This window comes from Pholcus phalangioides, unplaced genomic scaffold (genome assembly GCF_987345545.1).
Source record: "Pholcus phalangioides strain wild (caught in Gottingen) unplaced genomic scaffold, Ppha-v1.0 ptg000004l_1, whole genome shotgun sequence".
Lineage (NCBI taxonomy): Eukaryota > Metazoa > Arthropoda > Arachnida > Araneae > Pholcidae > Pholcus > Pholcus phalangioides.
The window spans coordinates 18,033,577-18,052,404 of NW_028301597.1; the positions used below are offsets into that span (position 1 = coordinate 18,033,577).

Genomic DNA, 18,828 nt, shown 5'->3' on the forward strand with positions numbered 1-18,828 from the left:
TTCATTCTATCATATTGATATCAAACCATAATTTCTGAAGGGTGAAGAAAAATAACTGTCCTAAATGTGAATGAAACTAGAATTCAAGTGATCGATCATTACAAACTGACCGAATCAAAAAAATCATACATATAATAAAGCAGCATTGCTGTCAAAATGAAATAGAAAAATAAAGAAAAGCAAGTATGACAAATTTTGCACCAATTCATGCATCAAATTTTATTAAGCAGGCTTCACAAGCATGCAAGCGAAATTCAAACAGCAATTGTACAGCATGCAATTTTAAATAGTTTAGCAACATAAAGTCATGCAGAAAGCTACAAACAAGCAGCATTGGTGTTTCTCATTAGAAGGGTCTGGAGATGAGTCAACGTGTAGCAAGTTAAAACCATCACCTAGCTCGGGTGCAGAAGAGCTTCGTTTTCCCAATCGTAATTTAAAAAAGCCTTTACCAAATGACACCCCTGAACTCTTGTTACGAGATGTACGGTTTGGTTCTTCAACTAGATGTCTTAATCTTTGTTTTGCTGATGCACTGGAAGGAGTTGGTGATGCTTGTATATTGCGTGAATTGTGAGTACCACGGGTGGGAGACGATGGACTTTCGTGCTTCTGCAGCTGCTCTTGAAGATGCTGGAGGACTAGTTGACCAGACTGTCTAGGCATTGTACCATATGGAGTTTCTGAAGGCTGCATGAAGAAAATTAAATAAACAATAATGAAAAATATGATAAAGTAAGCTAAATTTTCAAAGTTATTGAAATATGAGTCATTTCAAAAATAATGCACAAGACAGCACCACCATTTTTTTTTCTTCTGCAATTTATAAATTTTATTAATATTGTCATTTTAATTCATATTTTAATAAATGTTATATTACTTTAGACCATTCTTACAGAGGGACATAGACTTGGTTGAAGGAGTGCAGAGAAGAGCTACGCGTGTCCTTATTGGCACACGGGGCTTGAGTGATGAAGAGAGACTTCATTTTTTGAGTATGTTTACATTGGATGAATGCAGCTGTCGAGGAGATATGATCGAAGTGTTCAAAATTTTCAATGGGAAATGAAATTTTGAACACTGAACTTTTAGTACACCGCCAATCGACTGGTTTTACAAGGGGACACCTTGTAAAGCAGGTGTATTAAAAGTTCAGGTGTATCAGGTAAAAGCAAGCGGTGTACTAAAAGTTCATGAACCATGAACTTTTAGCACACCGCGAATCGACTGCTTTTACAAGGGGACACCCGTATCGATTGGTGAGGGACAATGCAAGGCTATGCTGTCGCAGGGAATTTTTCCCTAATAGGGTTGTTAATAAATGGAACAGCTTACCCCCAGAGGTAGTAAATTGTAATACAATTGACACGTTTAAAAAGAAATACGATAAACATGTTGGGGTAAATCGAGAAGCTATCCATTCTTAGAATAAGACAACCAAAAGTATTCTTTATGGGCATTGTATAGTATTTTATCATGTGTATATATTGATTATAATTTTTATTAATTGCATTTTTAATTGGGTTGCTGTATTTTTGAAATATATGACATCCATATTTTTATGGGCATCTTTTTCTCAGCCACTTCGTTGGGCATTTTGCCTGTTGTGGCGTTATATTTGTATTTAAATTCATATGATTTTCACAATATTACACATTGAAAATGATGGCATTTCGCTTAAGTCATCATAATTTTTCGATAACATGAGGTGACGACTATCAAGGTTTTACTGTATATATATTTAACTTTTTTTTTTTAAAACACACTACAAACCTTAGTTGCTTGATGCCGCAAGTTTTCTAAACTGCTTGATCTGGCAAATGGCAGACTGCTCTTTGGTAAAATATTTGATGTATCCCCTGAATTTCCAGGTTCAACATGAGCTACATTCATCACAGTAGTTACATGGTTGCGAGGACAAGAGGGTGGTTTCCCCATATACTTGACCTTTATTAGAAAAATATTTGAATAAAAAAAAACAAATATGAGATATTTGATCAAAATGTGAAATAATACATACCACACATATCCCCCCCTCCACATCAACTGGCATGTCGTAAAACTCGAGAGACACCAGCGTTTTGAATGTTGGAATCTGGTCCATTCCTAGCATGCCGGGAAAAGTGAGGTCCAATAAGGATTACAATACACAAAAATTTCAGCCAATTTAATTGAGTTACAGAATCCAGATACAGTAGACTCTCGATAATCTGACCGTGCACTAGTCTGGCCTGTACAGTAATCCAGGGTTTTCAGGATGGTTTTTTTCTATCACAGAAAAAGGAAAACATGTCACTGCATGCCTGTACACAGAAGTTTATATTTAAATAGGCTTTTTCAATTAACTTCCAGTAATTCAGCACACCCTGGTCTGATATGTGCCGGATTAGCAAGAGTCTACTGTATTTAAGAATTTTCTGGAATCTGTGACTTGAAATTCTCGGCATGCCAGAAAATGCAGGTATTCCCAGAATGCTGGTTTCCATCGCTGTTTCCGATATGCTGGCTAATGCAGGAAAATACAGTATATGTAATAGTTTAGAATGAAATTGATCGTCAAACTCATAAGAACTAATCCAGAACCTTTTCAACAAAAAAAATAAGATTTATATACAGTTGAATCCCGTTATAACGAACGCCAAGAGACCAGAGGAATCACTTCGTTAAAACGAAATTTTGTTATAAAAGAATTCCAGGTTACCTAGCATTGTTCCTATGTGAACTTATTCAGGGGATTAAGAAATTGTTCGTTAAAACAAGATTTTCGCTATATCGGTATTCGTTAAAACCGGATTCAACTGTATAGCAGAGAAAGCTGTATTTGTATTCATCATAGTAGTCCTAATTTTACTCTATTTTAAAACTAAGGTTTTTATAAATCAAACTAAACAACATTATTCTAATAAATAACTCACTAATCTGTTTTTATTTACTTTCATTAAAATAAACATTTCATTTTCTATTTGGAAAAAATCTTGATACCTTGGCATTTTCACTTATTGAAGCATATAATGGTGAATCTCGTAAAAATTCTTCATCTCCAACTTGTGTTCCTTTAATTGAGAAATCTACAAATACATAAAGTAATTCAGTTTTCAGTTCAACAATTTATTAAAATTCCTAAAAACTTTAATAACTGAATTTTAAAAAAGAATTGAGTATGAAATTGAAAATCATTCTTACTCAAAAAATAATAATAAATAATATGCAAAAAAAATAAATCCACCTTTTTTCTGTTGGCTAGAAGAAAAAAAATGATTGAAATTCTTATATCTCATCAATGCCATATGCAATTCTTCAATTTTTTTATCCTATAGGGAAAAAAATTACAAGGTACAATCATATTTTGAATTCTTTTGTTGTCACAAGATCACAATGTTTCACTCAAAGAATAAAAATGACCCTCTCATAAAATGAAACCAACTGAATAAGTCATAGAACATCAACATTTGAAAAAATTTTGAACACTGACAAAAGGTTAATTGGCTATATAAAATATGCAGCATAAGTGTGCAGTGCATTTCAAATCTGAAAGTGAATAATCTAACAAGCTGAAAGAGATTGGTTGTATACAGTCAGACCCCCAGCTTACAATGAAGTAGGAAAAACAGCAAAAATATCTGTTATAAGAGAACTTTTTCCTCTCTTTTTTTCGTACTGGCATGGAAAAATGATGTGTTTAAGCAAAATAAAACATTTTACAAGCACTAGACATTTTTCAGTATCTAAGCATTCTTAAAATGAATAGATTAAAATAATGTATTTTAATAATGATTAAACATTTAACTAGAATCTCACATAATTGAATGAATGAGAATTAATAAATATATATGCATATAATATCTAAATATATATACATATATACCTAATGAGGTTTTTATACAAAAAAAAATAAGATTTATATATAACAGAGAAAAGTAGAAAAAACAAAGTAGGAATTTACAGTACCCAAAACTGCCCTACTAGAATGTCTTCAAGAAAAGAAAAGAAACATTAGCAGTTGCAGCCAAATTTACAGACAAGAAGACAGATAAGATTACAAAGAAATTTCTGAAAATTTCATTTTTGAAAATCTATCAAAAATTCATTATCGGCATTATAGAATATATAAACAATTCACGGACGCGAATAAAATTTGTTATATGTAAAAAATATTAATATTTGTGTTCATAATAAGCGAATTTGACTGTAATACTATAAATATTTGGTCTTCCACGAAAGCAATCAAAGGTACAGTATATAGTCTTATTCTCTACAGTGAATAAATAGTAAGTTCCTTAAGTTGAACTTCAGAACTAGATGCTTAAACTGCAATCCTTACTTTTTTAAGAAGCAAGATATTATTGATGAAAAACATTTTTTAACGATTTGGGTTAATTATTATTAATAGGCCTGAAGATTATTCTGGAGAAAAATTGTTAGTAATAGCTAATTCATTTGGTTATAACAGTCTAATAAAGAACTTCAATTAATTCATCTGACAGTGTTGAAAGTTTTACAATTGATCTATTAGATATCATGAGTTTTCTGAATTGTTATAGACAGTTCAGAATCTGAACAGTCCATATCCTGAAGTTAGTATTGGGGAATGATATATCCAACCATAAAAACACTACTAAAGAAATTAAGCATAAGATATTATTTCCCAGTTATCAAAAAAATGAGGAAACCAAGTCCTATTATAAGCAAATAACAGTTTTGATACCTCAAACAGAATAAGAACTCGATTATCTCAAACATTTTTTTGAATTAACAAACAAGGGAAGAAATGATTACATACCTTTTCAGCATTGGAAGATACAACATTATCCAGTACCATACGCAATTTTTCTGTTCCAGCATCTGAAAATAAATATACTAATCACACTTTGTGAAACAAACAATTTCATTCCACAATAATTGATGAAAAAAATTTAGCAATGCAAACTGTTTTTGCACTCTTGAATGGAGAAATCATTCAAAGAAATTTATGACTTAAAAATAATTTTTATAGTGAAAGATTGTTGAGAAAATAACTATGAAATAAATAAAAAAAACTATAGAAGATATAGGATGTGAATGAGTAAGTTTCATTTCACTCACCTTTTTTTCCCAAGTCTAAGATAGGAAAAAAAAGTCTCTCACACTCCTACTGATAACTTGCAGTGATTATTATTGGTGACTGGTCGACTGTAATTTCCCCTACTATAATTTGCACATGCAAATTTCAATACTTTGTAAAAAGATTTCTCCTATAATCCAGAGACTTTTGTGGAACATTTGAGTTTCTATTATTTCATATGTGGAAGTTAGCTTAGATATATGAGTGGTTTGGATTCTGAGCATATATAAAGTATATTATGCTAGCAAATTTAAGTACAACTATATCAGCGCATTTCAATTTTTAACTGTGTTTTACAATAAATAAGTTTTCAGGTAATAATTCAAAGGAACTTACTCTCATCAAACTGCGACAGCAAGGTACCATTCTCAATTTTAGCTTTATAATAAAATTGGTTGGAATCATGGCCATTCCAGTGATTGTTTAAATTATTCTGAAATTGAATTTTTATACGAATGTAAAATAAATATCATGCATGTTCAACACATCAATTTATACATTAAGAAAATCATGACTGTAAATTCTATTCTAATGAACATTTATAAAATTTATGAAAATAATTATATAGTAGTAAAAAAAAAATTATGTATTAAATTACTGGAAGGCAATATACTGATATTTGCATCCACAATCACAAGTATTTATTATATTTGGAAAACAGCATCAGTTAATTGAGGGATTCAGGAGGAAGAAGAAAAACTGGTGAAATAAACATTGGCTACATGCCATCATTTTTGTTATTATTTTTTTGAAACATTCAAGATAAGATTACTGAAGGGGAAGGGGTCAACAAATTCCAAAAGCCTTTCAAGCTCTACAAAATGGATTCTAGGGATTTTTCTGAGAGAGAGATTTTTGCCTTTCTTATTAATTATTTTATATTTTTGTTTTTCTCTCAGGACAAGACACACTGAATTTTTTTATATTTTCTTGTAATTACGCATGAATTACAAAAATATATTATAATATAAAACCGATTGACTGAAAAAACAAAAAAAAAAGTTCACATATTGTGGATTTTTCGAAAACAGAGATAAATATGTAAAATGAAAAATTTATCAACTTGAACTCACTTCCATTTTCCTACACTTTTCGTCACTCTCTTTTCTGTCCCGCTCGGCTGCTGTTAGCCTGAACCGTAAATTCGAAATCTCAGTCATAAGTTCAAGTTTAGAGTTCTCGATTGCTGACCGCGTCATTGCTTCCTAGAACATAATATTAGCAAATAAATTATTTTAGATGGTTGAAAAAGAAATAGTAAAATAAAGGCTTTCTAAAATAAAAAAATTCAAAGTTTGGGTAATTTACTAAATATGCTTCCAAGACTTTGAAGCAACCCCTTTCAAAGTTTGAAAAAGTTAATGAAATAAAGATTCAATTTAAAGCATTGGGCATCAGTATAGGTGAAAATTCAGTTTCTATAGTTCAGTTGAACTTGGTTAATAAGAGATCCCTGCTGTTATGAGCATTTCAAAAGCAATCTTTGGTTCACTATTTAGTTACATTCGAAATTTCACACATTCTTACAAATGCTGATATAAAATGTTTGATTAATACAAGCATTTTTTTTTTTTTTTTTTGGAGTTTGTCAGAGTGAACTTCCTTTTTGTCCCCTTTCAGACAATATGGTTGAATATGGTAGATTTAAACTTCCAGACTCTCCCCCTTTAGGAGCGTCATAATTTTTAAAAATATTTTCATTCTTGGCTCTTATATGAAATATGGATGTTTCTTTGATCTCTTTACACCTGAACCAAAACTGACTATAACAAAAAATATTTTTTGACTGATTTGTGTTTATTGTATGTCAAAATGCCTTTTAGAAAAAAAAATAACTAAGTAATTAATTAAATTATTTAATTAATAAGTTGATCTTTACTATGACCATAAAGTAAGGTACACGTGTACCTCAGGTCGTAACTTGAAAAAAGAATCTTAAAAACAATTTAAAACCAATAAAAATTAGGTACACATATTTGTACCTCTGGAGCAAAGAATCGAAAGAATTTTTTTTTCAATTTGACAAACGCTGGAAGGAGATGAACATTAATGTTTCCCACTAAAAAAAATCTATGTTTCATCTTTTATTCATTCAAAATTTTAAATTGAGTCGTGCAATGATAGCAGGATTTTAATTTCACTTATTTTACCAGTAGCAGGCATATATGAGAATATATTAGATTTTTTTTTTTTTTTTTTTGGCTTCTCATTTTTACCAAGTTTATCTGTAATTAGAACTTCAAATGAAGATGTTCACCTGGTGCAGTTCTTTTTCCAGTTGACGAATCTGGTTTTTCTTTTCATCTAAGCGCCCTTCTAGTTCCCGAATTTTTTCACCCTGAGCTTCAACTTGATCATTTAACACGCTCACCTTTGTAAAATAATGTAAGTATATGTATCAACAATGTAAGTAATAATTTAAAATCATGCACTGATTTCAATCAACAAGAAAAAAAATTCTCATATTCAACTTTTTTTGAATAAACAATAAATTTTCTCATATAGTATACAATAACTCTATCAATTCTGAAAAAAATAAAGTTAGTTTTTGTACTGAATAAAATCACTATGCTGAAAAAGCTAATCAATTATCACAAAAACAATTGGAACACAATGTCTCAATTAAGGGAACAGGCCTAAATAAACAGTTATAGCTATTCTTTCATGAATTCACTAATGACTATGAACCTGAAACTGCAAAAGTAATCCCAGATATACCCGAACATATTGCAAAAACTATCCTTTTCTATTCATCATAAACCATCATCATGATGAAGGCGGTTAAAGGGATTAAACGACATATATGTATAAATAACTTTATGTAGTTATTTTGATTTGGTTTAACTTTTACTCAAAAACATGTTCAATAAAATGTTATTCAATAATTCATTACCTGAAGCATCAAATTCTTTTTGTCACTTTCTAATTGTTGAATTTTCAATAAATTATTATGGTCCTCAGAATGGATAGGAGGCTAGAATATACGCATACAAAAAATAGGCATTATTTAATAATAATTGTATTATTACATTATACAGTATGATGGCTTAGAAAATTTGCCAAACAACAGTTTCTACCTTTGCAGTGAAAAATGAAAATCATCTCCAGAAATTTGATTAATGAAATTTTTATACTGATGAAACGAGTATATATTCACAATACCGCAACATACACCCATTAGGAACATATTTTAAAAATTATAATTTTTATGCTGATGATTTTTTCATAACTTACTTTCCATTTCTCCTCCCACAAACTTGCTGAACTGTGGCAATTAGAATTCTCTGTAGAGAAATATGGCCGGTGTAACGGGGATGATGAAGGTGAAAATTCCCTTCTCCGAGATCCAGCAGAATGGGACCTGGGAGCTCTATACATATTCTGTGAGCTGCATGGTGTGCAGTCATTGAAGCGTGTAGGACTGTAATGATGACAAATGCATGGAGTTCCATATCGAGCACGCTGATGACTCCCAGATAAACAGTAGCATGAACTGTAACCCTGCTCCTCAGAACAGCTTTCTTGACCACAAGGAACAATTTCTACACCAGGAGCTCCACCAGAATGGTGTAAACAGGTGGGCATGGATGAAATATGGAAAGGCAGTGGTGGTGGAGGTGATGGGCAACACCAAGAAGACCTCATAGGAGATAATCTGTGATGATAAATGCCACTGTCATAACATGGCGTTGGAGAAATACGACAGGTTGTACATTCCTTTTCTTTTGGCCTCCTCTGGTAGTGTGGATTAGACTTCTTCATAGCCTTGTGATGTGGATGAGGGGGAATAGCTGCTGAATTTACTGAAGTAGAACGATCTTCTGGTGATTCCACATTCAGATCTTTGCCAGCAATATTAGAAGGCACAGGAGCACAACTTGATGAAGGCTTGAGCCACTCAAATTCATGGGAAGCCAAACAAGAATCCATGAGTGGTGCCAGTGTCACTGCGGGTTCATCACAATCATCATCATCTCCATAGTCTTCTTCATCTTCTCCCATATCTGTTTCTTCTATCTTTTCTGGCAATTTGATGTTTCCTGATGATACCTCAGCACTGGAAACCACTCTAGTTCTTTTGAAAGATTCTAATGAACTCATCCTGGGTATGCTTACTACTTTTGCAATTAAAAATTATCACAACATTCAGGGATGATGAACAAGTTTTTAAAAATCAGAAGGAATCTTGGAATAACCTTATGAAACTTCAAAAATGATCTTCACCTCTTCCTTTGTATCTGTTTGTGAAATGGATGTAAAGCACAAATATTAATGCACTACTGCAAACAACAAATGAGTTGGAAGATCATCATAAAGCAAAGACATGCCTGCTTATTTGGAGAGTATCCAACATTCTAATTTGATGAGCTGCTTGCAATGTTTTTCCATCAACAGCCAGTATAATGTGCAAGCAAATGCTAAGGAAATGGAAGACTGTTGAAGAAAGAAAAACATTGCGTGCGATCTAACATCCCTCATGCGAATAAATCTGCTCTACTCTTCTCAGCCACAAAAGAGAAGGGACATCCCTTATTTGTTTCTGCTTTGCCAGAGATGGTAACAATCACAGCGCTCAGACGCAGGAGAGGCGCCATAGCTTCAACAGACGACGACGACGACAACGAAAAAACTAAAATAAGTCGGAGGCTTCATTTTTTTTTTTTTTTTTTTCCTTCACAACTCCTTCTATCAAATAAAAAAATTTACTCACGCGCCTATTCGCACTTTTTTATCCAGCCACCGAGAAATTCGCTTATTCCACAATCAAATGTGGACATAAGGATAAGGCGAGGAGAAGAAAAACACCACCACCACAGATGTGCTTAAAAATTTTCTTTTTCTTTTACACCTCTCAATATAAAAGTTTCAGAAGGCGATCTGTGATGATGGGGGGGACGCGTTTCTCGTTCGGACGAATTCGGTCGAGTAAGAAAATTTCAAGTAGAATGTGGCTCTTGTTCGAGAAAAAGTCCGATGTAGGCGTAAAAGTTGGTGAGAGTTAATACTGTGTACCCTATAGCACGAGCGAGGTTGGAGAAGGCGAGCAAAGATAGTCTGGAGAATGTCGGTCGGATCGGTATGGGTTATCACACCACTACGGAAAGATTCCCGCGAGAAGCAGGTAGTGAAGCTAAAATTAAACCAACGACTTTTTTTTCATCCCGTAAATCATTTCCTGGAAGCCTAAGGAGCTGCCTCAAAGAAAGAAAAAACGGGAAAAAAAACTTACGAGAATAATGATTAAACACGTAGCAGATGGCTGGCAGACTTTAAACTAAATAGCGAATTTGTTTTTGTACATCTGAAAATGAATCGTTCGAACACCGCATAAAATGTGAGAGGAAAAAGAAATTCCATCAAATATTTTAATAATGATTGTTCAATCTCTCTTAATTTTATCGTCACATCAATCATCCCACTTAAAATGTTATTCTAGTACAATAACACGAACAGCTTTCAGTGCGTTTTGGTGAGCACCCGTATCTCGATAATTTATGAAGGAAATATATGGACGATCCTATATAGCCTAAGCACCAAAGAATGCGAGAGTTTTCAATAAAGAACCTTCCAATAAAGATAATTTTTACAGGGATAATTTTGAATAATATGAACCTTTGGTTAAGGATAAAACTGTATAGGGCATACATGGACCTATACAGGACAGCAAACCACACACTCACATATTAACTGATGAAATAATAAAATTTTTGCTTTGAACAAAAATATCTCATGCCATAAAACGCTTTTACAAGTGAATGAGCGCTCTAACGGCATCGGTTAAACATTACATTTTTATAATGGACAAAAACAATTTAATATGATTAGAATTATTTAATTTCCACGTGCAAAGAACTCTTCAAGCTTAAAGAAGCTGTTAATAATTTGTTGAATCTGCAGAAATCTGAACGCCTCTACGTATTTATTATAACAATGCATGCTAAATAAAAGAGCAGGCATAAATCGATGTTCGCAAAGCGATGTCTAGCTTTGGAGTGGATTCAATTTTTTTTCCTCCTTCTATTTTACAAGGCCTACATTTTATGAGCAATATTTAAATTATTTAAACAATTCTAATGGGATTAGATAATTTATCAAGTAAAGACAGAAAACAAATCTCAGTCCTCAACTAAGCAACAACAACTAAGTAACAACATTAAACCAGGAGAAAGGCAAGATATTTCCTGCTTAGGGCCGTTCAAGTATTACGTCATCATCGATTGGGGGGTTCCGATTTGCTGACTTTTGATGACAAGGGGGGAGAGGGGTTTGGATGATGCTTACGTCATCAACCCCCCTTATGAAAATATGAAATATTTTTAATGGCATCTTACTCGGTGCGCCAAAAACCTTTCGATAGTTTGTGGGCACTTGAAGTAACATCCCCCTATTAATAAGTGCCCTACAGAGCCACTTTAGTGATCTCTAAATGTTTCGCGGATCCAAGTGATCTGGAAATGTGTCCGGGCCGCTTGAGTGCTCTGGAAACGTGTGTAGAGGCCGCTTAAGTGCTCTGGAACTGTGCCACGCATCACTCAAGTGAGTGATCCGTAATTATATGCCACGGATCACTTAAATAATCTGAGAATGTGTCGCGGGTAACTTGAGTGATGTAGAACCACACTGGGTGCCACTCAAGTGCTCTCAAACTATACGTCACATGTCACTCAAGGGATCTCTAAATGTGCCACGGATCGCTTGAGTGTTCTGGAACTGTGTCCCGGGTCATTTAAGTGATCTGAGAATGTGCCACAAGCCGCTTAAATGTTCTGGTATTGTACCACGGGACACTTAAGCGATCTGTAAATGTGCCGCTTAGTTCAGTTTTACAAAATTAGGTTTGGGGAGGGCAGGCCGCATCAGATAACCCCCAGGGCCGTATTTGATCCGCAGGATAAGGGCCTTTATGCGATTTATCATTATATGACAGGGAGTGGGTCGCAATGAATTCAAAAAAGAAAAATTTTGAGTTCATAGCCTTCAAATAATATTGAAATTAACAGAAGTTGATTATAACATATAAAGGTATTGTGTTCAAAATTTTCAAATTTAAAAAAATTAATTTTTGATCGTTTGGGAGGGGGCATGAGCCCTCCCTAAGCCCCTCCCCGTGTACATCACTGGTCCCACCAATATGTGTTAGGATTCAGAGGGGCAGAGCTGATGACGAAATTTTGCTGGCAAAGGGGGGGTCAGAGTTTTGCTGTCTTTTGCTGACAAGGGGGGGGGGTCAAAAATGGCTAAAAATTTGCTTACGTAATACTTGAACGGCCCCTCATGGAAGTGAGGGGGATCAAATGGGTGAAAATATAAAACGGAAGAAAAACACTTGAAGCACTCAAAAAACGTTTCAAGAGAGATCAGAAGTATGCCTAACGATTTCTCCAGCCGACACTAAAGACATTTGATAAATTTGAAGGTAAAAAAAACGAAAAAGATGAGAGCTCTTTCATCGTGCTGCACAACAGAAACAGACACTATGGAAGCGTAAATTCTCCTTGTTCCCTCATCACTTCAGCAACAAAAAAGCACACAGACTTTCTAAATTAACCTCTCTTTCTCCCTCCTCCACACACACCTCTCTCATAGTTTTTCTCTTATAATCCTTAAAAAAAATCTGCTCCCAGAGGTTCTGCATTCAAGTGGGTATTTTCTCTTATAATGCGTGTATATACCCCCCCCCCCCCCACTTGTCGATTACGTCTATTCCCTTTAAATAGAGTTCACGGAGCCTAAACAGTGATTTTTGGCTACATAAATGTATATGCTCTAAGGCCGGTATTACACTATAAAAGTTTGATAAAATCCCTTTTATAAAACTCAAAAAATCGAACCAATAAAGCTCATAGGTTACATTCGAGCAAATGCAACCGATAATCTTATGTGGGTTGAATTTTTTAAGTTTTATAAAAGGACTTTTAGAAAACTTTTATAGTGTAATACCGGCCTTAGTCAAACCGGGTAGTGAGTAATTCGTCTCTCCCGTTTTCATTTTTCCCAATTTATTTCCTATTAGTCGAGTGTATAAACTGGTCTTCGATTCGTAAAAAGTCTTTTTTTTACGAATCAGAGAAGAGTTTTCTAAAGATTGCGAACCACTGTCACACAGAATTTCTTGAATTCGGTTAGAGGAAGGTGCCCGAAACTCAACATGTGTACATTCTTGTGATAAATGTTTTTTTGGGGGTTTTTTTCCCCCGATACTTATATTCATTTTGATTGATGTATGATCACTTGTCATCCTTTTCATACCGTGTTTAACACTTGTATGTCTTATTCATGAAAAAAAGGCTAATTACATAAATATGATAAACAAATAAATATATAAGCAATATAAATATCACTACAAGATATACGGAAGACTGGATGTTGTGAAGATATGACATTCATGTCATATAAATATCACTAATTACTTAATATATATATATATATATATGTATATATATATACAGGGTGGGCAAAAAGTCCGTAGAAACTTTAAAAATTCATAAAAACCGGAAAAATAATCGAAATAAAAAACGGTTTGCAGGGTTAGCATCGCTAGGTCACGGGAAATTTTTTTAAGACAGGGAAAAAATAACTCAAAACAGCCGATAGGTGGCGCTAGTACGAGCGTCTTCGATGGAAATATGCAAATGAGACAATTATAAGAACTTGCGCTCCTAATCCTCAACCAGCTCACCGTCACCGTTGTAAACCGTGTATGTGGACCTGCTGCACTCTGCCGTCGCTGGTAAGACGATTATAATACAGACAGCAAAAATTTTCTGCAATTTACTATCTGACAAAGCAAAAAACGGGGTTTTTTTACTGTACTTCAATTAAAGTATATAGGCCGTGGAATTTCGACCGGATAATAAATGTAGCCTATGACTATTCAATCTAAATACAGTAAAACCCTTCTTAACGGACACCTTTCAGATGCGGTCACCTCTTTCTGTTACGGCCAAATAATTTTTCTTGTATGATATAATTATGCATTTCAAACCCTGATTAACGGCCACCCCTCTTTTACGGACGAATTTTTTGTCCCGCCAGTTTCAGCAAAGGAGAGGTTTTTATGGTATTTAATCAAATCAAATTATGAGAAATCTGACAGTATTGATTTCGAATATGTAAATTAATACGTCTCTTATTGCTCTAACGTTTTATACACACAGGTCACTATTTGAAACGTTTGTACTTATCGTCGACTGAGAGACAGAATCAACAAGAGCCACCTACCGCCTGTATCACAATACGAGGTCGCTCATCGTAATGCGGGTGATCCTTGCACAATGTACAAACTCCTACCGGAGCTGGCGTGGCATGATTGCGACTCGAATTCCGAACTCGATTAGATGTGCGAATTTTTCTTTTCGTAGTGACGGTTCCGATATTGCTCAAGCTGGAAGTGCTGGAATCGGAGCATCTTCCCAGTTGATGGCCGTTTCTCCCAGCAACGTTCCTGCTTCTGCATGAATCGCTGAGACTAACATCGAGACATCTTGACGAAACTCTACTGGTAGCGGCACTGATAGTGCTACAGTCACTGGGATGAGGAGAGATGCAATTGGAAGCTCGCCGATCCTCCAAGACTAAGCTCCTGCTCACAGCCTTCCTCCAGTTTTGAACGGTTTCCTTGTGATGGGACTGTCTGCAAGAGACACGATAGTCGTCTGTCAAGCATGGATTACGAAGAGCGGTACAGCACTGTTGCTGCGAACCCGGTGGTATCTCCCTAGCTATCAGAACTGCAGGACTGCAACATCGCAATGAGCCATCCCCGGTGACCGAAAACTCTTTCGGCATATCGTACCCAACTCCACATGTTGCGAAATCATTTTGACCGCATTGAACGCTATGAAAATCTGTATCACGTGGGCTGAATGATGTATGTGAGTAACACTTGTCGACCGGAGAATACCTTAAACTTCCGTAGGTATCACCATCGCGAGCACTGTGAAGCAGTTCTTCAACTTGAGTACCTTTGCTAGATGTTACGCAAGCGTCACCACTATTCGAAGTCTTGGAAAGAAACCCGTTGTCTATAGAAGGCATTGAATCATCGCAACATCCAAGATCGATATTCTCGGATCTCCATAAGCTTCTATTGTGAAATGTTCCTGGTGGAGTGGAAGGTCTGAGGTTGAAATCAAGGAATCGGCACGGAGAATTTCTGAGCAATGTGGAATCCATGAAATATTTAGAAAGTAAATTTTAGTCTAGAAAATATATTTTTGCTTCAATGAAACTATTTGAGCCGGCTAGATGTTTCAGTCCGTATTCTTTCTCGTCTGTACAATGAATTCTTCATGGATGTGCTTGCTGTTTCAAAACTTTTGATTTGTTCCTTTCAAATTTCACTTTTCCCGGCGAAGTGCTCAACACCTTACAGACGTACAAAGCGTAAATTGCTGCCATGAACGCCATAAAACAATCGGGAATCAAAGCCTGATATTTCACGAGAGAAAACGGAGCTGCAATGAGCCAAGCGGCAAACGTAGAGAAGAGAGCAAAATTTGAAACACGTGTTAAATATACATCCGTGACCTTCGACCCATAGAGGTCAAGCAAAAACCGAAGAGATGCGCAGCTTTTTAAAAGAAACTCCGACGATAGCTTAGCTTTCTCGCATCAGCTATGTTTATGCTAAAGTGCAATGCATACATCATCATCCACGTCACTGATATGTGGCAAGTTATTCGGCTACCGTCCATTTCTCGATTGGCTTCGCCGAGAGACCTCTCAATTAAAAGGGAAATTCCTCTTTTATGAATGCACTTCAGTTGAAATAACAGCTGAGAAAAAATTGTTTATTACATGGCCTTTCATCGCCAATCTCATAACGAACAGCGTGTGCATGCACACGCACGCAAGCACAGATAAGTATGAATTTCATCTATATCGAATGAGACGATTGAAATACGAATGCAGCCTGAGGGCATAGTTAAAAAAATTGAAGAAAAAAAATAGAAAAGAAATAACAGTCTTCAGATGTCAAGAGCAACACTGATTCAAGTTGCAGACTCGTATCCTGCTTTTAATTCTGCGTAATTAACATAGATCAAAATAAAAACACAATACAGTGATAAAAACATCAAAACGTGTCTAAACGAGAGATGTAGAAATCACAAGGAACATTCACAAAATGAATTATTTTTCTTCAATTGTGAATGCTCGCATATGTCCCCCCCCCCCCCCAATTGTGTGGTTATGTTTTTAAACTCTAGTTCCACGAAATGATGGAAATTTCTTTAGTTATATTCGTTATTTTATACAAGCCCGTCTGAGTAGATCCATTTTCGGTCATAAGCATTCCCGCATAACAGCGTTTCCTCAACCTTTTTCTACCCAAGGACCCACGTTGCTGAAACAATTCGACGGACCACAAATTTACAGCATGAGTAATGCGAACATATGTCCCGTATTTTCGAAGACATTTTTTTTTTCTTTTAGTGAAAAAAAATTGTTAACTATGATTTGAAATGGCCCCCTTATTTTCCTGGTTTAAAAATTTTAACAATAATTAACAAATGCGTCGAAAATCGCAAATTTTTTTTTTTTTGCTATAATTCGCATGTAGGATCGCAATTTACGTAATTTTCTTCATGGTTAGTTATTCTTGATGAAAAGGTTTTTTTATTTGAACTCATAAGAATATTTTTTCAAATATGAATCACAATAATTGTATTATGTCATTAAATCAGAATTGGATCAAAGTCTGCCTGCGGACCAGAGGTTTTAGAAACACTGGTGTATAGGAATAATGAACATGAAAAAGTGTAAGGCCCATGAACACGTTTTGCGGCACACGTTACGTTTAAGGCTAGCTTCTCACTGTGACACTGTCCTCTCCTCCCATTAATGCTCGTATTATTTATTACCAAAATCATTCTCCTCAGCTAATCAAAAGTTAGAGAAGCTGATACGAGAGGGGAGGAGGGTGTTACGGTGGTGGATTATTCATAAGTTATTGGGGGGGGGGTCATCTTCATAAATTTCATTTGGGGATGGGGTAGGCCTCAAGTAATGTTCGCTCTAAGCTGAGAACGTGCGAGGTCACGCAGGGGGGAAAATTCTACATGCAAAATCGCAAATCGACTATTTTTGATCGATTCCTCTTTTTGTTTAGGCGTGTTCTATCACCCCTTAAAAATTTTCCCACAAATTCTGAATCGCTCTGTAAAGAGATTTCTAGTTTGATGCAATAATTCAAACAGACCTATTACTTTAACTTATTGCACACAAATCAGCATTCAAATTTCTAAAGGAACACAGTAACTTCCCATGCATTTTTATAAAAAATAATTTTATATTCATAAATGCATAATGTTTTATACACCTAAATTAATGAATCTTTCAAAGAAAAAGAAAACAATTAGGAAAATCTAATCGATTGATTCAGAATATCCAACAAAAAAGTATTTATATCTCAAAATATGTGTAGCAGAAACAAAATCACAAATCAATGTACACGGCACATAGCTTTACCGCGCACAGAAAAAAAAAAGGTGTTCGCTGAGGAAAAAATACAACAGGAGTCTTTAACCTTCCAGACATTGTAGGCTAAATTGAAAAGTTTCACTAAGCTCACGGGCCAACAACTCATTTAAAATTATAAGGTTGAATTATGATATGATTCAAAAGTATAGTACATTACTTAACACGGTGGTTCCCAAACTTTTCAAAGCACGACCTTCCCCCCCCCCCCGCTTTGACAAGAATTTCATTGGCGAACCCTCCAACCCTCTTTTTCAACTTCAGTTAACCTTTATAGATGGCGCTGCACACCGATACTATTCATATGTGCATATATTCAACTCTAAATTTTTCAAATATTGACATTCTGATCGAGATACGTCAGTGCTCATGCATGCAGCGGATATATCAAGCTATATTTGACAACTAATAAAAGTTGAATGATTGTAGGGCTTCCTATTTTTACATTTTTAAGATTTTCAATTTTCATTGGGGTTTCCTTTTCCAGACACCTTGTAGTTTTTAATTTATTAGTTGTGTGCCTTACTTTTGACTAGTGAGTACATATAGATAATAGCCCAAGTACATATGATAAATAGCCCAAGTAAGAGTTAAGGTGGTTTTAGGTTTGAAATACATTTATTTACATTGCAAAAGAATAAAATAAATTTATTTTATGACGTTTAAATTTTGAAAAATTTTTCGCGACTCCCTTAGCTCATTTACGCCTCCCTTAGAGGGTCGCGACCCACAGTTCAGGAACTCCTGACTTAACATAATGTAATGTAATTCAGCGTAACTTTTTAACAGAATAGCCAACAGGGCTCACAGTCGAACGGGGGAGCCCTAATTAACTGAAGACTTATATTTGTTCTGAAATTGTTTCATTAACTTTTATTTTAAATCGTTTTTTTCACCAATTCTGAAGCAGTTTTTGATTAATTCTTCTATTTATCCTCAAATTACTTCAAATGATTCTGAACTTATTTGTTTTGGTGATTCTGGGATTATTCTTCTATTTATTCTGAAATTATTTCTTTCCTTAATTCTCTACATTATTTCATTAAGTCTTCAAATTACTTCATTAATTCTTGGAGTTTTACTTTTATTAATTATGAAATAATTTATTCATAAATTATGAACTTCTGGGAATTAATACTGGGAATTATAGAATTACAGTAGAACCTCGTTTATTCAAACATCAATTTTCCGAACAACTTGGTCAACCGAACACCTTTCCAACCTCTCATTTTCAGTTTTCTATAGTC

The 18,828-nt window shown here is 34.7% G+C and overlaps 1 protein-coding gene across 6 annotated transcripts in view; it reads right to left on the reverse strand.

Moving 5' to 3' along the window:
• The window catches only part of LOC149086632 (liprin-beta-1-like), a 44,618-nt gene that overhangs the window by 16,676 nt on the left and 9,114 nt on the right, over nucleotides 1–18,828 (reverse strand). Inside the window, exons 1-10 of one of the 6 annotated variants that reach the window (XM_089231029.1) lie at nucleotides 14,324–15,691; nucleotides 7,995–8,075; nucleotides 7,359–7,472; nucleotides 6,175–6,306; nucleotides 5,438–5,534; nucleotides 4,781–4,842; nucleotides 3,227–3,311; nucleotides 2,983–3,068; nucleotides 1,774–1,947; nucleotides 396–690 (exon numbers count right to left, since the gene is read on the reverse strand). In XM_089231029.1, the coding sequence (XP_089087155.1) occupies nucleotides 396–690; nucleotides 1,774–1,947; nucleotides 2,983–3,068; nucleotides 3,227–3,311; nucleotides 4,781–4,842; nucleotides 5,438–5,534; nucleotides 6,175–6,306; nucleotides 7,359–7,472; nucleotides 7,995–8,075; nucleotides 14,324–15,277 (2,080 nt within the window). In that variant the 5' untranslated portion in view covers nucleotides 15,278–15,691. Of the gene's footprint in view, nucleotides 1–395; nucleotides 691–1,773; nucleotides 1,948–2,982; nucleotides 3,069–3,226; nucleotides 3,312–4,780; nucleotides 4,843–5,437; nucleotides 5,535–6,174; nucleotides 6,307–7,358; nucleotides 7,473–7,994; nucleotides 8,076–8,335; nucleotides 10,183–14,323; nucleotides 15,692–18,828 lie in introns of those variants that run through there. The other 5 variants (XM_089231030.1, XM_089231031.1, XM_089231032.1 and 2 more) reach the window with 5 other exon arrangements.